The sequence below is a fragment of the Bactrocera oleae genome, chromosome 5, assembly GCF_042242935.1.
Source record: "Bactrocera oleae isolate idBacOlea1 chromosome 5, idBacOlea1, whole genome shotgun sequence".
In the NCBI taxonomy this organism is placed as follows: Eukaryota; Metazoa; Arthropoda; class Insecta; order Diptera; family Tephritidae; genus Bactrocera; species Bactrocera oleae.
In genome coordinates this window covers 50793598-50816829 of record NC_091539.1, presented here as the reverse complement: position 1 = coordinate 50816829, position 23232 = coordinate 50793598, and the positions used below count along the sequence as shown (strand labels likewise).

The 23232-nt window shown below is 32.7% G+C and overlaps 3 protein-coding genes and 1 non-coding gene across 4 annotated transcripts in view; all 4 read right to left on the bottom strand.

Moving 5' to 3' along the window:
* The window catches only part of LOC106618832 (uncharacterized), a 149794-nt gene extending 136991 nt beyond the window's left edge, over positions 1-12803 (bottom strand). The window contains exon 1 of the mRNA XM_070109899.1: positions 11875-12803. The gene's annotated coding sequence lies outside the window, so the exon portion shown is untranslated. The remainder of the gene's footprint in view (positions 1-11874) is intronic.
* TRNAM-CAU (transfer RNA methionine (anticodon CAU)) lies at positions 5538-5610 on the bottom strand. Its single transcript has one exon. It is a non-coding gene; the product is annotated as a tRNA-Met (tRNA).
* Positions 12804-15742: 2939 nt separating the features above from the next.
* LOC106618833 (zinc finger protein 721) lies at positions 15743-23170 on the bottom strand. Its single transcript, XM_070110297.1, has 7 exons — positions 22890-23170; positions 20191-21555; positions 19724-20112; positions 19409-19667; positions 18657-18791; positions 17229-18592; positions 15743-17172 (listed from the first exon to the last, which is right to left on the bottom strand). Exons 1-7 carry the CDS (start codon positions 23004-23006, stop codon positions 16308-16310), a joined length of 4494 nt encoding a protein of 1497 aa, XP_069966398.1. The 5' UTR covers positions 23007-23170; the 3' UTR covers positions 15743-16307.
* LOC106618843 (protein CutA homolog) lies at positions 21767-22763 on the bottom strand. The gene has a single exon (XM_014236739.3). The coding sequence runs from the start codon at positions 22400-22402 to the stop codon at positions 21875-21877; it is 528 nt and encodes a 175-aa protein (XP_014092214.2). The 5' UTR covers positions 22403-22763; the 3' UTR covers positions 21767-21874.
* Positions 23171-23232: the final 62 nt, after the last annotated feature.

Below are 23232 nucleotides of genomic sequence, written 5' to 3'. Positions count from 1 at the left end.
TACTTATAATATAATGAATAACATCCTTTTGTTAGTAATTTATTTTAATTCAATTATGCGAAATTATTTCCTCCACTGTCGTTAGCATTGAGAGAGACGAAGGAAGCGCCGTTAGAGAACAAATCAAAATTTGCATGTTTGGTGTGGCCGACAGCACAACTTTTGTGCTTTTTTTTTCCATTGTTGAAATGAACAGTATACTGTTATACAAGCATGTGTGTGTATATGTGCATTATGAGCGTGCACTTCTTTCCGCCAGCAACTGTTGCCTATTGGCTGTTGACTGCTTGGTAATATTTCGTGTTGCTTGTCATAAATAAAATATTGTATCCAACAACTTGCCAACGGAAGGATGCTCGTATGTGTTTACGGCCAAGAAACAAGCAAGCAAACAGGCGAACACATAAACAAATGCACAACGATGTAGGCCATACTAGAAAGGCACATACTACCAAATTACTTGGGCTAGGTTGTTGCTGTTGTAAGATATGTTCTTGTGTTACCATTTCTTCTCTCCCAGTTTTTCTTATACTTGTAAATCTGCAACAAGGCGTCCCTAGTGTTTCTATATTTGCTTTTAAATTGATTTATATGCTTATGAATGAATATGTGTACTCTTATATGCATATGTAGGTATATGCATTTGTGTGATTGGTGTTGTGTCATAAAGCCCCGGAATTGCATAAAATATGTAGAAATGCTGAATGCAGCTGAATCCTTCTGAGAACCGGTGAAAAGCAGCAAAGTAGATAAAAATTTCTCTTGTCACAATTTTTTCAAGTACGAAAATACACATTCATACATATATGTTTAGGAATATCCGCTTGTGGATATATGGATCTGTGAAGCATTGCAACTGTGCATGCAAAATTTTACTTACTTTTTCCTGTTTATTGTGGAATTCGTTCAACTGGCACACCTTCCCGCGCCCATACACACATCTTCATGCAGGCATTCCAGCCAAGCATAAATTGCAAAAATGAAGTGAACTTCAAACATTCATGACCGCAAACAAAGGGAATGCATGGACATTAGTTATTCGAAAGCTCTATGATGTACGAGTATACTTAAAAATGACAATGATTGAGTGAAATGTGTTTAGGATAAAGTTTATAAAGTTGCCAACTACTAGATATAAATGGGTACGAGTATTCACGCAAATCTATGGGTAAATGGTGGAACTTAAAATTTCAAGTTTCGCTCTGCTTAAAATTACTAAAAGAATTGATGAAAGTAGATATTACTTTTTAAAATAGCAAGCCTTTAAACGGCTCGACTAGAGTAAAGTTGGTTGCTAAGATTAGCGGTTTTCGATTCGCTCACTAGTGTTTAAAAAAAATGCATATATTGTACATATGTGAGCGAGTGAAATTAAATTCAAGAGATAGTTTTGATAACTTGTTTTTATAACCCTTTGTTTGTGATCTATTTGTACCGTTGTACGTTGAATTCAGATTTTTTCAAATGCAGACGAACCGAGAAGACAACTATTTTTAGACATTTCGGCTCAATATGAAAGAGGAGACTATTGTTGTACACAAAGTTTTTATATGTTAAACATCTTACATCCTTACATTTTTCTCGAAACGCTCTTTTCAGAGTCGGTGAGAAAACTTTCTCCGGACTCGACTTAAAATCTTCACACTACCTTTTTCGATTTTTATATTAATTTGGTTTTTCACTGTGAAGTATAAGTTTAAAAAAACAAATTTTTTTGGCGAGACGGCTGTTGTCTGAATTTCTCAAATTAAAATGTTAGCTGTCCTTCGATCATTACCTGTATTTATCTCTTGTAATACTATTTTTTTTCAGTTTTTTAATTTGAGATGACTTTAAAAAAAATTTGCTCACCGCTAGCTATCCTCTTTCGAAGATCCTCTTAGAGATAAGTTAGGGCGAAATCCCAAATTTTTCAAAATGAATCGCCGATAATTAAAGTACTTTAAATATTATAAATGTATTTACCTCTTCAAAGTTAAAAAATTGCTTTCAATAAACAACTAAGTATAAGGGAACATTCAAATCAGATTTGTTTTGTTTGTATATCTCGACAATCAGAGTTTTTAAAATTCATCTTTATGGTTTTGCCGACGAGTAACCAAGTATGACGGTGGCCAGAAAATCTCTCTTAAAGGGTTATTGTACATGGGTTTCGTCGTGCGAAAAACGCTCTATTTTCCAAAAAAAAAATTTCATATAAAAAGTAAAATATTTTATTCAAAATTTTTATTACCGAAGATACATAATTGATAAAGATTTTGTGAAATTTTCAAAGGAAAATATTCAAAACTCGGTCATTACGACGTAATTTCCGGCAGTCCCTCGGAAAAAGGGTGCTTCCGTGTTGACAGCAGAACTTCTGACAGAATCATCAAAAGTAAAAAGGAAACAATACGTGTTTGAACTAAGAGCATTAACTAGGTATTGGATAGAGTAAAAACGAATAAAGTGAAAACTGTATTTTGACTGACGTTTTTACAAAAACATGCAAATTTTGGTAAACATTTCTCGACGTTTGTATTTTTTTAAACAAAGGCCTGTGAAAAAGTTGATTAAGGTCGGTTGATTAAATTGTGAGAAAACTTGACAAACGACTTTAAAAACACAGTTTCGAAAAAAAACGCTTTAAAAGTTTTAAGTGACCTCGAGTGCGCAACTTTTCAAAGCTGTACCTCCAAAACTATTACTGGGATCAACTTGAGAATTTAGGGAAAATATTCTAGATTGTTATAGAATTAAATAAGACTTGAACGAAAAATTGTTTGTTTTTTGAAGCCGTGAAACCTATGTAACCCCTTAATTATAGGAAGTGTTCAAATCCATAGCTTTAGCTTTTTTCGACAAAAAATCGTTTTTTAAATTATATATATGTATCTGTTTCAAAGAAAAGTGTCGGGCAAGGGACATAGTCGAACTCTAGTTTAGCCTTGTGGTATGATTGTGTTATTGGTCTGACTCTTTTGTGTTTTTGAAATTTGATGGAGGTCTAAAGCCATCAGAAAAAACTTAATAAAATTGATAAGAAGATGAAGATTATTCGTAAATTTCAAAACCATTTCGTCCAATGCTCAGGTTCAAGTACTAACTTTCAGCAAGACCGATTCTTAACTTATATAAATACTTTTTAAGTTTACTTTAATTTAAGTAATTTTCGATCAGAAATGCTAAATACCTAAGTATATTCATGGCTATAAGAAGCTTTGCATATAATCCATCCTCAACAGAATAAAAGAGTTCGTTACCTTTCAATGTGTTTAAATTTTTGCAGAATTCTATATGTCTTTATGCCATATTGCAAGCCTTGGTTCCAATCATTTCAAACATCCTTTTGTGTGCTCTACAGCCCGTCTAAGCCAGCATATATGTACATATATACCATGAGATGTATGTATGTAAGTACGTATGTGTAAGATACTACAAGCAAATATTGACATATTTTATTTGCATATTTGCAGGCGTCGAAGTTTCCAATTCCTTCACATGAAGTAATTTTTTTATTATATTTACTCCAACAGTAGCATACACATATATGATAATATTTTTTTTTTGCTTTTTAATACCTCGTTATGTGGTGTAATTTATGTATTCTCTTATTTGCAAATACTGTTATATTTTTGTAGAGGGTTTAAGCGCTGCTTTTCGCGTGACAAATTGATTTAAAAAACATGGCTGAGGATTCAAAGTTTGCACAGCAGCAAATAAGTATGCGTGTTTTTAAAATATGTGTAAGTGTATTAGTAGGACATATGTGTGTAAGATTTTGTATGCGTACATAGGTTTGTGACTTTAATTGAAGCTGAACCCCTGAATAACGAAATTGGAGGAGCAAAAGCCAACTGAGAGCCTTCAGCTCATATGGAACAGTGCTTTTTCGTAGTCTGACAAACATACATATATACAGGCAGACATTTGTGTATTTGGGTTAGAGAAATTTGTGATAAAGTTACGTTACCCGAACGTAATTTGAAGATAATCAATGAGTATTCCAACAATAGCAGCTTTAAAATCAGTTTAAGTTTATCTAAATAATTTTTTCAAACGTTGGAAATATATATGTATGTTTACATATAGACCTTATATATTTTTTCTTACACATGATCAATTTTCTTAATATGTTTGAAGAGCTCATATAATTTAAAAAAAATACACTTATTGAGTGACTTACACACTCGAATACTCTGTTCATTATTTCACTTCAGTTTTCGATATAATAAATAATCAATCTCAATAAACTTTAATCTCTTCAACTTCGAACCAAAGTGGGAGCTAGGCCACTCTGCAAGCTGTTTACTAAACTTTTTACTCTTGTTTATATGTTTTGGAAACTTCTTGCAAACTTTTCACGTTTTGAAATGTGTGCCGCTATTTGCTCTGAAAATTTATGTGACCTTCGCTCACAGCTGTGATATATATACATATATGATATGTATATTTGAAAAGTAATGGTGTGAAGAAGATAAATGTGCATGACAAATGCTTGAAGGGTCACTCAAAGCCAAATTTTAGAAGTGAAACTTGTATTATTGTCTGTTAAACTGTAAAAATACAAACAAAAAATGGAAAACTATTAAAGAAGCAAAAGAACAAAAAAATTTAAAAAATAAATAAAATTTAACAATAAAATGCATGAGAAAATGGAAAATTCAATATATACTTATATAATAAACTAATTTTAAAGAATTTTCACACAAAATTTTTTTATTAAGAGTATTACAGTAGTACACAATCTATTTAAAAACCCCAAAACAAACAGTTTTTGTTCTTCCTTTACCTTCATTTTTTAATTTTTTATTTTATTGCTATTAATTATACCCTGAACAGGGTATATTAAGTTTGCCACGTGTTTGTAACACCCAGAAGGAAACGTCGGAGACCCTAAAAATTATATACATAAATTGACAGCATGATGAGTTGAGTTGATTTGGCCATATACGGCTGTCTGTCCGTCTGTCAGTATATATATGAACTGGTGCCTCAATTTTTAGACTATCAGACATTTTGAACCTGTTCTTTCCTCACCAAGAAGCTGCTCATTTGCCGGAACTTCCGATAACGCACCACTATAGCATACAATATCTGCCATACAAACTGAGCAATAGGAATCAAGTACTTGTACTAGACTTTTTTAATTGACGTAATATCTTCACGAAATTTGGCATGCGTTATTTCCTAAAGAAACAATGTAATCTCCGAAGAAATTGCTTAGATCGGATCACTATAGCATAAAGCTGTCATATTAACTGTACAGTCGGTGTAAAATGCTTGCATGGAAGACTTTTTCCTTTGACGAAATATCTTCACGAAATTAGGTCGGAATCAAGTTATTGTAAGGAACCTTTGTATTTGTGAAGAGTATTATAGCTTCGGTGCAGCCAAAGTTAATGTTTTTATTGTTTTTATTTTTTTTTTTTTATTTGATTAAATATATTAGTCTAACTTTAATGCCATAAGTCTTAATATTTTCCTTTAATATTTTATAAATTTCTCTGTAAACGAATATAAACACTAATAAAAAATTTAAATTGCAAAAAATTTAATGCCCCGGGTGAGGCTCGAACTCACGACCTTAAGATTATGAGACTTACGCGCTGCCTACTGCGCCACCGAGGCCATGTGGGCACGGTCGGCCATATAGCTTTTTACATTGTACGTACCACCAAGCACACGCATACTAACTATTTATGATAATTAAATTGGATACACTTTATTAATATTTATATTGCACTTTAAAAAATAGAATTCCTAGTTAATATAATGTACGAACATCTAAGTATATAGTATACATACATATATGTGATATTTATAAATACTTACAAGTATATATGCGCTTCGATGTTGTTTAAGTAAAGTCAGTGGGTATTAAAACACATGCTTGTAGCAGGTGTTGAATATCCATACGCATATAGAGGAGATATCGTATGATAGATAAGGCTACTTAAGTTTTCACAAATATTTGTAGTTATAATTACAATTTAATTATTTGTCCACAATCATATTCTTTTCGCGTTTTATCATATCGAAATACGTACTGTGTCGTACGAATGTGAACATATATGTATATAACTTTTGCTTAAAAAAAGTTTTACATTTTACTTGGAAGCTTTAATTGCTGAGCAACTTAACTTTTTTTTTGTGTAAGAAATATTCTAAATTAATGGTTCAGAAAATACCAATATTCTTTAATAAAAACGTTTTGCATGTCAAAACCTTGACAGGGCGTCTAAAATACACGCTCAGACATCAGAGAATAGTTCAAGTTAAAGCTAAAGTAACAATTGATATTGAGAGAAGAGGAGGGTCTCTCTATTTATTATGTATGTACTTAGATATACATATACCAGCATATATCTTTTAACACAAAAAAAAGGTATTTGAAAATCTCTACAACATCAGCGCTGCAACAAAGTTTGTTTTTACAAATTCCCAGAAGTAAAGCTTTCCAAAGCAAGGCACAAAGTACATACAGTGATATGTATAGTACATGTTAGCAAGAAAATGTTTGTGCAGCGAAAGTGTAAACAAAAGCACAAAATGGAGTGAACATGCCGCGTTCTCAAAATCAAAACTAAAAAGCAACTAAAGTATTTAATAATGTAATAAGAATTTGAATCTTTATACTAAAATACCTATAAACTACAGCTGAAAAGATGAAATGTATCGATCAGCCAATTAATAAATTTATTTAGCGAAATACTCTACAAAATATGAAATTTTTTGTCGAACTTGCTCTCATCTTAATTCTAAATTCTAAAACAAATCATGGATTACGTCACTCTAGAGATGCAATCTGGCAGCTCACAACTTTATCGCAAAGTTTGGCATTTTTGATGTTATACATACACAGAACGTTTTGACATACGAGCACTATTTGTATTGTTTACAGTAACTTAAAATATTTATCTCGACCAAAAAATGGAATTAGCCCGCAAACATTTTCAAGCGATTATTTTTTACTTGGGTGCTTCGAAACACGTCTATGGCATCGTGACAGGTGATAAATCGAGGATTTACGCGTATGAGCCCAGTAGTAAACAGCAGTAGACTGTATGGGTGTTTCAAATTGGGCCGAATCCAACAAAAGCACGCGAACCACTTTCAAGCAAATGATTCCCTGTTATCTTGGAAAAACTGGACATGTCTCAGTCATACCACTAGAACAACGCATAACAGTAAATTCTGAGTGGTACACAACCATTTGTTTGCCAGTTGTCTTTCAAGAAATCAGGAAACAACTCTTCAGCACGACAATACGAGCTCTCACACATTGACTGAAACAAACGCACTCAAAACAACGAGTTGATGACTCATCCACTATATAGTCCTGACTTGGCACCGTGCGTAATGAACTAAGAAGGCAACGTTTCTCGACATTTGAAGAGGTGGTGGAGTGGCAAAAGTTCTTCAACAATTGGTTTAAACGTATGCAAAAGTGTATAGAACTTAATGGAGAATATTTTGAAAAAAAATAAAGCTATTTTCGATGATTAATATTTGTTTTTGATCTCTAATCCCCAAATATAAAGGGCAACCCTTGACGTTAAATTGTAAGGCCCTTTTGATTCCCTCCAAAGTATATATATATTTCTTTATTGTAAATACTTTTTTTCTGAAGTACGTGAAACAACCAATATATTGGCTTCATTAGTTTTATAATTTTATTAATTTAAGGTTCGAATAACTGGTTTTATCTTGCCAATAACATGCCGTCTTCGATATGCGAACCACATCACGCACTATTACTAATAGTATAATTTTGTTTATTACATACCGAGAAATAGTCAGTAAGCTTCCCGCACAAGTGCTAATTTTGCAAATAATATTTTAAAATCGAAGAGCAACAACTTTGCCTTTTTTTCGACCGTGAGTCATTATACGAACAATGTCTTCTAGTGATATTTTTTTTTGGTTTTATCCACGGCGAAGACCGTTTAGTAATACAATAGTTTGAGTATAATTTTCAACTTCCAACCTTCTTAACAATTTTCTTATTCTTCTAACTATTACTCCATTGTTTTTTAGTTTTTAAAATTATTTTTATTCTAATTTTAGTTTCGCTGTTCCATTTTATTTTATTTTTATTCCTGCTCCTTTTTTTATTTTAGACCATTTCATTCACATTCTTAAGCACTCTTCAGTGCATCTTGTCTTCAAAGCATGGAAATTTTGTAACGTTCTGCTTTATAAGAGCACATTTTATATTAATTCGATGCAATCTGTAGGTGGGCGCTTTTATTTTTAGCCCTTAATGAACACTCCCCGCACTCTCGCTCTCTCTCCCTCACTGTTTATATGCTCAGCTATGCACACACCTTATTAGCAGGGGCAATTAAGAAATGAAAACAATGGAGCAACATGTGAAACCGTTATACACAAATACACAAAAACAACAAAGCACATTTAGCCATCATTTTGCAATAGTATGTGCAAGGAAAATGTATATGTTTTTCTTGCTAGCCCTCGCTTTTGTTTTTGTGTTTCCACCACGAACTACTCGTTATAAATTGACCAGCGGCGTGTTGAAGTGCCAAGTCAGTGTAGCACTGATGCATTTGGTTAGAGAAATAAACAAAAAGTATTTGATTGCATCTAGCAATCAGTTTGTTTTGCTTTATCTCCTTATTTATGACCGCCTCTCTGCAGTTTGCACTTTATTTTGGATAAAACACCTTCCCATTGCAGCTCGTTAAATTTTCTCCTTTGGTCATAAAATGCTGTTTATATGATAATGTTTGTACTTTTTCTGGCTTTTGCTTTCGAAAAATTTCGACATCGAATATTTAGTAATGCGCTTCTGGTTTGTAAGGCATGATCGATTTGCGATATTTATTAGAAGTACTTATTATTTCTATGTATATAGTACATATGTATGTGGATTTATCGTCGTCTTTTTTCGATTTCTGATTGTATTTTGGAATGAATGGCTTTGACGAACAGCTTTCACTTTATTTATTGACTGCTGCTTTGGTGCTTTTATTTTCGTGGTTAGAGAGAGGAAAACATGCAGAACAGTTTTAAAAGGGAAATCCAAATTCTTGTATATACATCCATACCAAATTTACCTATTTTCAATTTCTCCATACCTTTAGGTACAAATTTATAGTACTTTTATCATGGAATTTATATTCTTCATCACTTTACACTGGTGTCTTATTAGCTTAATCGCTATCTGTTTGTTGCATATTCACATATGGCACATGTACTTTATTTACTATCATCGATCAAAATTAAATCCAATGCACATAATTGATATTTGTTTTGACTTTAGCTATTATAATTTAAAAGTAATATCGGAAAAAAGTAAAATATTTATTCAATTTTAGCTACGTTTGCGGCAACCGAATTGAAAAAGAACACTTTAACTTTCTGAAGAGAAGTTTGCAGCTGCCAAAGTTGCATCTGATGTAAATTTTTTCCTTAAGGGGGTAATGGAGTTAAGAAGGAATTTTGAATGATTTTGATGTACTTCTTTTATTCTATAAAAAATCATTATATTTTATTAAATCTTTTGGGAATATTTTATACATATATATAAGTATATAATATAAAAGGTTTGAAGAATTTTTTCGAAAAATACCGAAGATATGTGAATATGCGTGTTGCAGGTCACAATCTGACTCAGTATTTTTCGTACATTCTGCCGTAGTTTTTGTCTGTAAACAAACGAGTTTGGAATTTATTTTGTGACATGTCTCTTTTCGAAGTTTTTACGAGGGCCAAAACAAAAATGATAGATTTTTTCCCACTTTCTTCAACTTTTTGCAAAAAAAAAAATTTTTCAAATATAATGATATTCTGATTTTAGATTTATACAGATCGCCATTCTATGAAGAAAATTATTTTCAAAACGTTTGGTCGAGAACTTTTCAAACCTGCTTCACACAAATTCATAAAAAAGGTATTTTGGGAAAAACATCTTATAACAAAATATAATATATATATAATATAATAATAAAATATAATATATATATAATATAATAGAATGAAATTGGTATTTTCATATAAAATTTTGAGAACATATTTTCAATAATTTTATTAACAATATATGAAAATAAAAATAAAAACGATATTTTTATACATCTAATCTTATGCCCACCCCTTAATTGACCTAAAATAAAGAGTAAGCTGTCTTCGATTTGACATTTCTCTGCTCGCTATCTTTGCGCACTGCTCTCTTGTCAAAAAATTCCATTTAAAATGAAAACGTTGTTGCGATTAAAAATTAAAAAACCAAAATGTTAAGATTAAAAATTAAAACTTTTATTTTTTAATTAAAATGAAGTACGCAAACGCGAAAAAAATTAATTTTTAAACATTTTTTTTTAATCTTAATTATATGCTTGTGATTAAACATTTTATTTTTTAATCCGGTTGGGATTTTAAATAAAAAAAAAAATTAATACGGTATGCGGGATTACATTTTTTTTATTTTTTAACTCGGTATGCGTGATTAATTGATTTTTTTTTCAAGCAGGCATGTTGGATTTACATTTTTTTAATTTTTTTAATCCCGTAAATGGTATTACAAAATAAAAAAATAATTATAATTTTATTACAAAAAAAAAAAATTTAATGCATTAATTACAACCCTACACGCAACCAAGTTTTGTTTTACACATTTTAGAACAGTTTTACGGTCAAAATCGCTTAGTTGATAGAGCTGATCAAAAAAAGAGTGAATTCAAAAACATTTACACAGATATTAATAAATATTAAATAACTAAAAATTATCCCTTAAATGAAATTTTGACCATTGAATATTTTTTGCGGTTACAAACTTGTTTATCTAATATTTCTGAGAACAAACTGTATTATTAAATTTCAAAATAACCGTTCTTTTCACTGCCTAATTTTAAAAGAGCAATTATAATCCGAATATTCTTCAATGAGAAGATATTAGTATTCCAATTGCAAATATTAAAGATATATTTTTATGTAAATTCTATATACCCATATTATAAATATATATTTTTTTTATTGTTTAACTAAATGATTTTCATCCAAACTTGATTTGTATTTTGAAAATTAGACTCATTTTATTAAAAATTAATATAGTTTAGATTTCAAGTTTGATTGAGCTTCAATTAGGTAAGTTTTTGACTTGAAAACAATGACCGATACCCCTGAGGTAAATTTTTCGGAACTTGTATGCTCTACAAGAATACGTGATACAAAAAATTTTCTCCTAAACAGTTTAAAATTTAGAGTATTTTTAATGAAAACATTTTTTATTACGTGTTTTTTATGTACATAACTTTCAATGCTTACCGGCACCTTTTAAAATTAAGTTGATAATTCTGAATTTATTTATATGTACATGTATGTATAGGTTCATTTACAACCCATTAGATATTAGCTTTGTGTTCTTTTTTTTTTTTGCTCACTTAGTAGCTAACTAGTATAGCGACTAATGAATAATTCGACTAGTGGTAATAAAAGGAATACAATATAATAATGAATATGCTACCAGAATAGTAAGTAAATATTTTTGAATGAAAAACCGAATATGAAAAAGTAATCTTAAAGTAATAATTGAATGCTTCTTATTTTACCAATTTCCCTCTTTAATTAGTATAAGAAAAATGATAAAATTTCAGTTATTAAAATATAACAATTTTTTAAATTTGCTATTAAAGCAATCTTACTTGATGCCTTTTGAAATCGTTTACTTTTTGCATTTTATTTCGTGGAAACCACGCCAGGGCTGGAATTAATATGTTAAGTTGTCAAAAACTCATCAAACCCAACAAAAGGTCACTCATACGCATCGTCAACCCCTATAATTTGAAATTCATGCAATCCCAAGGATGACCATAAATATGTATTTGGCTATTTTCATTCGAATTCAATCGCATTTAAACACAAAATGTCACTTACCTTTATTGCCAACGATTTAAGCCAACAAATGAAATTTCCTTGAAGCGTAAAAAGTGGGAGAACCACAAAGAGATGCTTTCGGTTGTTGCTCTTGTTGTCGTTATTACAACTTTTTGGTAACTTAATATGTGAATATATATATATATATATATATATATATACGAGTACACACACACGCACTTGGAAACTTGTGTCGCAACTTTCACTTAAAATATGATTTTCACTAATAACTAACGCCACCGCCAGACAAACTAAGCCAACAAGTTAGGAATCCAAACTACCGAAATTACTTTAAGTGCGTCGATTTGGTGCGACGAGGAGGGTGAAAAGTTGATTTTATTATATGAACGTCGTAAAGAATAGTGTCTGGTTTTTTATTTTTTTCTTGGCTACAGTTGTTGTAGATTTCGTTGTTGTTGGTGCTGCTGCGTGAAATTTTGTTTTGACAAGTAATCGGATTAATCCATAAAGCAGGCAAGAACTCGACTCTGCTTTGGCCACATAATAAATATGTTGCTACTTTTACTTGAACTTAATCCTTAGCGCTGGCTAAACGCACACACACAAACAAATATACAAGCGCGCACTGACTTCGTGAAGCAACTTTTCATTAGTTGGCCGAACCAACTGCATAAAATGCAACAACTAAAATGCGGTTTGGTAGCGTAGGAAACGCTTCAATTTAGTAAGTGATGGATTTGAGTAAAACCAAAAGGAATTACTGACAGCAGCGCTATAACTCAATTAAAACAATTTTTCTAATTTTTTTGTTGTTGTTTTTAGTTTTCTTTAAAATTACTGTGCACAAAAAAATATTTTAAACTTTAAATTAACGTTTGTTGGAACATTTTATTAAAACTCTTTAAGTTTTATGAAAAATGTTTTAAAAAAAAGCGCACAACTTAACAAAATTTCATTAGCAAACAATTGCCATTTTTTTATGAATTTTAAATTTTTTTTTACCAAAAAAAATTTTTGCGACGAACAAAATTTTAAATTTTTTTTTCAAAGCACTTCAAAAAAATTTTTTTTTTCAAAAATAAATTACTTCATTAAATTTCATGCAATTTTATTATCGCGTATTGCCGCGTAGCGCTGCATAAATTCTCCCGTTTTGTTCGTGTACACTTCGTTTGAATACCCGTTGCAAACTGAGCGCCATCAGACTCGTTGGAGCAGTTTTGTAGTCCACCGGCTGGTCGCTGTGAGTGGCAAACTACCCAAAACACTGCGCGAAAATTTCCCAAAACAATTGCCGCACAGCTGATTTTTGTTTTGTCAACAAAATACCAAAATAAAAAATCCGTAGTTGTTGTAATTAAACGCATGCGCCTGCAAAAAGCAGTTTCTATTAAATTTTGGCGCCAATAGCATAATGAGTAGAAAACAAAAACAACATGCGTGAAATGCTCATTTAGCTAGCAGCTTTTTCTTTACTTTTTTCCTCAAAGTGTATTTGTTTGTATAGCTTTCTTTCGACACTCTGTTTTCTATGCTTGCCTTTATTCTATTTTTCTCGCTTTATTTTTGTTTTGTTTCTACTTTGTTAGGAGGCTTGTGGTTAACATGTCAAGCGCATATGCTTAATGCAACTTTCAAATAAATATATGTATGTATGTATATGTATACATAAGTATGTACGTAAAAATTATTGTCAATTCAGTTAGCGCCTAAATTCATGCTACATATTTAATTCGAAGCAAGGTGCTTGTATACAAATATGTGTATTTACTAAGTCTGTGAATCTCGATACATGATTTCAATGCCGGGATTACGTTATTTTATAATGATATTCTCGGTATTAAAATTCTTACTATAAAATTATTATTCACTGCGCGACTATATAATATAATATATTATTCTATTAGGGTCTGGTAAAAATAAGATCAAGCGTCGAAATATCGATAAAACATTTGAAATTATCGAGTCCGACCAGCATGAGATCACTGTTTCGATTACCCAGGACTTAAATATTGCACAAAAAAATTGTTTAAAATCATTTATATAAGGTTGGATACAAATAGAAACTCGATGTATGTGTATCACACGATTTAACGCAAAAAGATTCATGGACCGACTTTCCATCTGTGAATCGCTGCTGAATCGCAAAAAAATCGATCCATTACTAAAGCGTATGCTTACTGGTGGTGAATAGTGTTGACTTTCGCAACGCCAAACGGAAACGGTGGCCAAGCCATAATAGACGATGAGGCAGGTTTTGATATATATTTGGTGGGATTGGCAGGAAGTCACCTACTACACGGTGCTCCGCTAAGGCCAAGCTCTTCCAGTCGCAGTCGAAGAAAACAATCGCTCATAAAAATACCAGCTTTGGCCAATAGGAGGGGAGCACACATCAATGGTGAGCCGCCAAAAGCTTCAGGAAATAGGTTAGGAAATTCTTTTGTATCCAGTCCGGACTATAGGATTTAACACTTGGCTCGTGACAAATTCGCCCCAAGAGATGTTTGTGAAAGTCGATTGTCGCACTTTTTCCATTTCGGAACGAGTCTTTCTAAGAGAGTGGCGTTTAAAATTACCTTTAAAATAGCAACATGTAATCGGAAAAAAACTTTATGAATTAGACCTAAAATGTATCATTCTAACTATGCTTCCTTTATGCAAAATAATGTATTTCTTTAAAAATAATATGTTTGTATCTGAAGTGTATGTAATCAACGCAAAATTGGATATCCCGATACATAATTTATTACATTCTACATTTGTAAACCTCTATCTGTTGGATTATTTTCACCGATTATCATTATAAACAACCAAGTGATGTCAGAATTCGTAATAGTATCGTACTAGTTCGTGCCAATTTCAAAAATCAAATGAATGTAAATCATTCTCCACTTAGTAATTCCAGCCACAGCCTCTTCATATAGAAGTGGATACTTGCATATAGTAGATAGAGGTTATATGCTGTGTTCAGCTTAAGAAGATCTTAGGAAGCGTTCCGTTTCCACGACAGTCGGTTCTACGTAACCGGAACGGACCCGGATTTTATCCGGTCAAGGACTGTCAACTCGGCTGAATTCTGCCGCTACAAGAACAACAACACCAACACCTTAGGAAGCCTCTTCTCCCTTGACTAAGAACTCACAGGAACTTGGCGACTTCTAAGTTGATACTCCGTCTTATTTATGCATGTAGAAGATGCACTTGATTCAGAAGCTCAACGTAAGTGATCATTATTTTGTAAAAGGGGAGTTTCAATATCGTGAACCTTCCTCCAACATACGAAATACTATTATGTAGTGGAATCTGTCAGAGGATTTTTTACCAAAACCACAGTTATATGTATATACTTGTATTATTATAGATTTTTTGTCACCGATCTTTATTAAGTCTTACTTTCAGCGATTTTTCTTGATGATACTTTCCGCGCTTTCAAGAACTCAAAATTAAATTTTAGCGAGCTGAGTGAGGCTTTGAGTTACTTCCTGTTGGAGTAAAATTTTAGGCAATCGAAGTAATTAGAACCTAATTTTAGTGTCCCAAGCGCATCCTGTGTTACAAGTATTCACGTCATCACTCACTTTGAGATATCGATTTAAATATTTAGTATGTTATTTTTAAACTTGCAGACTATCTAAAAATAAAAAAAATCGTTTATTTCAAAATATCACACAAGTTGTTGTGCCCCTTAAGTCAAATAGCCCTGGCCCTGTGAGTCGCCGCACTTTTTATAAAAATTTTCGATTGATATTTGTTATGATATTTTGGTGGATTAGCAATACATTATTTACAATTTTTTTGTACTTTATTTTGGATTATTTGTAATGTTTTAAAATAATATTATAATGTTGTATGATGATTGAACTTTTTTAAACAAAGCAAAAAACTAAAAGTAATACAAAATTTTTGGTTGACATACATATGTAGTACAAATTTATAAATGTATGATGTACATTAAATTTAAAGCTAATTTTAAAACGCTTTTTTTAACAAAAACTGAATGCATAAGATCAAGTTATTGCAATGTTTAAAGACCTTAATATTTATTGTGCGATTGGGACATCAAAATACATTTTTATTAAAAGGTATAAAAATAATTTTATGCCAGTAAGAACTTTCTAAAGGTAATATTAATAATTGTAGACTTATATACAAGTATATATATTTAAATATATTATGCATATTACAAGTGGCCTGCGTATCGCTCGCCGTCTAGTTGGTTTAATGCGTTACGCCACATGATTTTATTACTCGACTTATATAAACGTAGAACACTGAAAAAAATACTTTGATTATACGTTATAACTTTTTAAGATTGCATGCAACAGAAGACGAAATAAATAAAAATAAAAATAAATTCTTCTTTTCTCTTAAGAAATGCCCATAATTTCTAAATATAATATTTGCAAAAAATTCGAAATCGAAAAGTGTAGCGGACATTACGAAATTAACTACAATCTTATAATCAAAAATTAATCATCCATAATAAATAAGCTATTAAATTTCGCGTTATCATCCACCACCAACACAACGCCACTGTCAATTACATCAAACTCATTATTGGTTGGATTTCTAGTATGATTTTGTTCTAAAACTACATTTCTAATTACATCGGGCATTTCTTCGAAGCCCTCCTGCATATCAACGCCATTGCTTATGGCACTGCTCTCAATTGACGAGGCATTCTCTGTTTCTATTAGCTCCAGACTGTTGCTATCGCTGCATACCAACTCTGTTGCTAAATCAATAAATGTGCTATCGCCTGCATGCTCATCAGTTGTGTTTTTGTTATGCACCTCGTTTTCATGTTTTCGCAATAGTGCGGCTTTCTTGAACTGCTTATCACATATAACGCACTTATAGGGATTTTCACCAGAGTGTATACGCATATGCACAAGCATATTGTTTTTTTTGGTAAATGACAATTGGCAAATACTACACACATGCGGTGTAATGCCTTCGTGTATCATACGGTGCTCCTTGAGATGGCCCTGCTGTCGAAAGGAGAGCAAACAGTGTTCGCACTGATATGGCCGTGCATCCTCGTGTATGCGTTCGTGGGTAATCAGCGCGGCCATTGTGCGAAAAGCCTTATCACAAGCTTCACATTTATGCGGCCGTTCTTGCGTATGTATGCGCATATGCATTTTGTGGGTGAAATGATGTTTGGACTCCTTGCCGCAGTAGTGGCAGCAGTAAACCTTTTTTCCATTCGTGTTTTTAGCGTCAGCACCAACACCAGCACTAGCAATCTTTGTGACATTGTCACTTTTTTTTACAATTGAGGACTTTACATGAGTTTTCATGTGATTTTTTAAGGTACTCCTTGAACTGAAACTGTAATTAAAACAAAAGCAATTAATCAATGTTTGTAAAGGTATATGTTTAATTACCATTTCGAACACTGTTCGCACCGAAGGTCGCCATCCTCTGAATGTTTGGCCACGTGAGCTTGGAGTACATCAGACCGGGCAAACGCCTTACCACAAATGTCGCACATATAAACAACTTTATCATGCATGCCACGTATGTGTCGTCTTAAATTCCAACGGCTCTGATATGTACGTCCACAGTGTGGACATTCTGGTTTCTGTTGTTCGCTTTCATGAAACAGTAAATGCTTTTCTAGGCTGGTACGTAGCGGAAACCATGTATTGCATTTCTTGCAGAGAAATCGTTTATCATAATGTGTTTTGGTGTGCTCACGATATTCTGCAGCTGTAGATAGTTGTAAGTCGCATGTGGAGCAGGTGTATACGCATGCCGATTTTCCATCACTCGAATTATTATGTGTTTCACCGTCAACACCTATCGTCGTTATGTCCCCCTCATTTTCTTGTGTTATAACCGACTCATTTTCAATGCACTCATTACCAGCAAAATCACTACCTTCTTCTTTCATAAAATGCATTTGACAATCATCGATATTGATGGAGTCGTCAACAGAGGATTCTTCATATACTATATCCGTTTGGTAACCTATACCCTGATCTTCTTCGTCTGAAGACAATATCTCTTCTACAAAGTCCTTATCTTGATTTTCGTCTGTATTCAATGTTTCGCATACTTGTTTGGTAGAAAATTCTTGGTCCGGTAACTCTGGCGTTGAATCATCATCAATTAATTCAATAATGTCATCTTCATCGTTAATTTCGTTAAATTCATTATTTAAAATTTCCAAACATTTGTCCGCCGGCATTTCCATATCACTAAATACATCTGTCTGCGTATCCAAATCCAGTTGAATTCGCTTTTCTGCAATTACCTCCTGTCCTTGATTAAACGGTTCGTTTTCTATCGACACCAAGCGCTTCTGCATATCGACGCCTCGCTTCTGCAAATCTAACCTGAGACGTTCTTCTTCTGATAATTCGGGCAAATTGTCATCATCTAATATTTCTACAATGCTCTGGTGCTCTTTAATTTCCATACATAGGCTTGTGGACGCAATTATCTCCTGTGTGTGATTTTCTTCGATAAGTACGCAATTCGATTCTTTAGTTGTAGTCGAAATATTTATGTTTATTTCTGAAATCAGACTTTTGTGTCTTATTAAATCAGCCGTTTGGGCAAATTGATTCACATCATTCGAAGTAAACTCATCTAGAATATCAATTGTACTATTGGTTTGTGTCTGCATCTCCTGTCGTAACCGCTTTTCGGTTTCTTCACTTTGTTTTCGCAACTGGTAAGAAAAACGCAAACCATTCTCACATTGCTCGCATATATGCTTTGGTAAAAAGTCATTTTCTTCTATCTGAAATTAAAATACAATTTTTTCGTTAAAATTTATATTAAAGAAAAATAATTATTCTCTTTACTGTAATGTTCGCGCAAACTCTTAGCAACTCCTTCAATTGCTCATCGCCTTGAAAACTTTTGAGTCTTTCAGCTCCTCCGCAAATACGACATACTTCCATATTTTTTTTATAAGTTAATATTGAATTGAAACAATTTATTCAAAATTTACCCACAAAAAGTTTGTTTACTTGGAAAAATCCAACAACATTATTAGAGAAAGAACAAAACAGCTGATGGCGTTGCCAACTACCAATCGGTGACCAAAACTATCGATACTAGCGTAGCGTTCAAAATAATTATATTCAATTGGAATAAGTAAAATTTATATGGAATATATATACAATTAAACTATTTTGCCAGTTTCCATTATATTAACGCACCGAAACTGCCTAATTGTGCTGCAGTATATGATATGTATAGATTGTAAATGTAAATATTGCCCATCTTTTCAGTGCGCCAACTTCTGTGATAATTGCTACAAATTGTCATTAAGCTAACAGGCCTCAAACTTTAGTATGTATTGTTGTATTTTCAAACCAAAGTCCCGTAAATATTATTATATTCCGTTACAAATTATCGGCACTTTATATATTTTGTTATCTTTTTCGTATGGATTGAGTTCGTTATAAAAGTGATATAAAAATTATAGTGTGAAAACAGTATTATAACAAAGAATCAAATAAATTAAGTGGTAAGCAATTACATATTTCATTATCAGTTTTTTTTTTTTTTGCAAAAAGAAATAAATAACTGCTTTTATCGTACTACATTACGTTTTTCGCAACCTAGCAACGCCATGGGTCTTGTATGTTTTAGCATTATGCAAATCACTATGTTTCTTTAGCTCCTCAACGCTAGAAAATGCGGATTGACACAGTTCGCATTCGAAGGATTCGGTAGTGTTATGGTGCCCGTTTATTGCATGCGCTTGTAAGTCATCACTGGTGGCAAAGCAAAGTTCGCATACTTTACAGACGAAATCAGTATCAACGGATATCTCATGTGTAGTCAAATGACGAAGCAAATTTTTTCTAAAGAGAGAATATAATTAATAGACATTTTAAACTTATTGTTTACAATTACTTACTTAATTGCAAAGCATTTGAAACATTTTCGGCACTGAAATTTCTTTGCACGACTCGGTTCCAAAGCAGAAGTCGTCATTAAATCTACCACATGTGCCGACGAGCCAATATCATCAGTGCTCTCTGATGTGCTCTCGCCAATAATAGCATTTGCTTTGTCGTGTAGAGGATCCTCATCTAAAAATTCGAGCATGTCTGAATTCTCTTCGGTTGTTCCTTCACGGTTCGCGCATGACATGGCAGAGTCAACACGCACATAGTCGTTTAAGTGTTTTTTCATATGCTCCTGAAGCAGAATTTTATCAGCAAACACTTCTTTGCATATGGCGCATGTTGTTAACTCCATATTACCATGTTGCGACTTGATTGTGTGCCGTTTGAGAATGTGGGTCTAATAGTAGGTGGAAAGATAAAAATTTCGTTTTTGTTATGCTATTATTAAATTAAAATGTAATATTGCAAACATTACCTTAAGCCCATCTTTTTGTCGGAAGAGTGCACCACATTTTTCACATGGAAATGGTTTATCGCCGGTATGTCGGCGTATATGAAATACTAGACTTTTACATTGGGTAAAACCTCTATGGCACACCTCACATTGATATGGCTTCTCACCAGTGTGTGTGTACATGTGTTGCTTTAAGGATACATTCTGGGTGAAACTCTTGTTACATACATTACACTGAAATGGTCGGTTGCCTTCGTGTGTTGTCATGTGCCGCGTTAGGTTTGTTTTAGTGCTAAAGTCACGATTACATTTAAAACATAGAAATCGCTTTGATGTATTCAAGCTATCACATTTTTTTGCTGGTTTAGCACTCGAACCACGAACGTTGGTTTTCGCCTGGTATTTACGTGTTTTACTTTTAGTATCGTTTTCGACGAATTCAGTTTGCAGCTGTGATGAGGTGTCAACACTTTGTTCTTCATCTAGATTATCTTCGGCTATAGATTTCATTTCGATGTCTTGGTCATCCAATAGCTCTTCACTATCATCAAAGTAATTCAATTCTTTAGATGATGTAGTTTTATCGTGTATAGAACTATTTTCTTCAAGAAACTCGCCATCTTCATCAAGCATTGCTTGATATTCCTTAAGAAATCCTCCGCTACTTTGCGGTTGCGGCTCCTCTGTACCAATACTACTTCTAGTATCGTCACTAGGTTGAAGATTTTCTTCCAATATTTCTAATTCTGTTTGTGACTCTTCATCGGTGTATTCAAGTATTTGTATTTCGTGTTCTGAGGAATGTTCTTTTGTTGTTTCAATACCACACTTTGTGATGTCCTCTAGATTTTCTTCTATTTCCACTTGAATATTGGACTCAAAAGATTGATAATCTTTTATTTCTTTATTAACACTTTCTTTCTTAATATTTAATTTCATTTTGTTTTTGTATATATCTTTTGATATATCTTGCGATGTAGTATCACCTATGGTAGACTTTGTGGTCTTTAGTGTTATTTGACCTACATTGTTTTCCGTTTTTTCTATAGCAGTTTTTCTGTTATTAGTTTTAACACTACTGGATAGCTCGGAAGAAGAAACTGCGGTTTCATCTTTTTGTAACGATGTTTGCGTTAATGATTCTGTTTTCTTGGCTGCATTCTCTTCAGCAAGAATGTTTGACAAGAGATCATCGTCATCTTCGTTGTTATTGGATTTCCCAATAGTGTTATTTGTTACTAATTGAAAGTCTTTACTAATTTTTTCGAGAAATGCCTTCAAATTTTTCTCCGAGTCGTGGGCTAACTTTACGAAATCGTAGGCTACTCGCAGTCGTTTTAAGCACTTAGAACAAATTAAAGAAGGCATATCATCACTTTCTATGAGCTGTAAAAAAATAAAAATAAAACGAGAAGACAGAATAAAACAAATGGAATCCGCAATATTATTAATTTGTCAAATTTAAAATAGAATGCAGATACAATTAAATTGTTTTTAACGAAGACTTCTAATAACGACTATTACGCATCATTGATTAGAAATTTACTTGACCTCTGTGATCCTACATTTCATTCTATTTGCAAGACAAACAAGTAGATAACATTTAAAATATTTCAATTTATTTTTATATTTATAAGATGTATACATTTCACAATGTGCTTCAGAGAATTATGTTCACCTTTTAAGTCTTTACATTTGTTGTTATTCACTTCTTATCTGGCACAGTTTGCGCAATCCAACTTAAATACGGTGCATTGCCTTTTTCAATAGGCAAGGTTATAACCTCTGCTACACTGTAAGAATGGTTTTCACGTACAAACTTGATAACTTCGTCCATACGGCTCGTCCTCGTCTTGATCATCATTAAATATTCGTTGTCCTCATTAACTTTTCCCTCCCACATGTAAATAGACTGTATATGTGGAATTATGTTGACACAAGCGGCCAATTTTCTTTCCACTAAACCCTGTGCTAATTTTTTGGCCAACTTGTCATCTGGTGTTGTTACAAATGCCACTGAACTGCTACCTGCAGTGTATGAGTCTTCAAAAGTAGGATCACTCATGGCTTTACAACTGGTAGTTAAGGTGCTACCACAAGTTTTATATGATTGTGTAGTTGCTCTTGCGTTTAAAATATTCACTGCAACGACGAAGGTCGCAAACAATTTACGAGATGTAAAAATAGCTGATGTATATCGCCGGGAAAGCACCGTTCGTATGAATGATTGCATTTACAATGTGTTCATTGGCAAAGTCCACCTTAAAATATGCCTTAAATAGCTAATTTAAGCCGGTGTTTTTGTTTATGTTTATTAGATTGATTTTGGTGATTGCACTGACGTTTGTACATATTTCGTAGCAGAGTAGCTATTTAGAAGCACATATTGACACATGTATACATGTGTCTCCATGCTTAAAGGCTGTCAAAGTAGCAGTAAGCAGTTCGGTATTTCTAATCGATTGTAAAATGTTACTTGAATTTGGAAATCTTAAATGTTTTAATATTATCGGTTGAAATGTACAAAAAGTGGACATTTATTTCACTGTATATGATATTAATCAAAATAGCCTATTAAATGAACCGGGTACAACTGCGTATTCGCATATTTGAACGACCCTGTTGTCACTAGTAAAAGAATTTTCTACACGGCCATCTTCTCTAGTACATCGTCAATTCATGTACTAGAATTTAGTCGGTTAGGTATACAAAATATTTACCTTCAAACGCGTTGTAAACACAAACTTTTCGCGCAATTCTTCATCATCCATAAGTGATACGCTGTCGTCTGATTTCATACAAACACGGCAAATATTTATATTGACGCGAAAATTCATTATATTAACTAATTTTCCAATCAATTGGTGCTGAAATAGCTAAAATCCACTTGCAACTCTCAAAACGAACAACAGCTAAGGAAGCAATAACAAGCGGATTGACTTACAACACTGTACCCAGATTTTGGTGTTGCCAACCCGACCTAAAATGTGATTAACAATAACTATTTTCATATTAATTTTATTGTTCATCCTGGAAATTGGTTTCAATATATAATATTGAAAC

Excerpts from the sequence above, each read along its gene's own strand:
- LOC106618843 (XM_014236739.3), bottom strand. The coding sequence starts at position 22,402 with ATGCAATCATTCATACGAACGGTGCTTTCCCGGCGATATACATCAGCT.
- LOC106618833 (XM_070110297.1), bottom strand. The coding sequence starts at position 23,006 with ATGAATTTTCGCGTCAATATAAATATTTGCCGTGTTTGTATGAAATCA. Across the intron at positions 19,668-19,723 it reads TTCAAATGCTTTGCAATTAA|AAAAAATTTGCTTCGTCATT; the intron begins GTAAGTAATTGT and ends TTCTCTCTTTAG. Across the intron at positions 18,593-18,656 it reads GAGTTTGCGCGAACATTACA|ATAGAAGAAAATGACTTTTT; the intron begins GTAAAGAGAATA and ends TTTTAATTTCAG.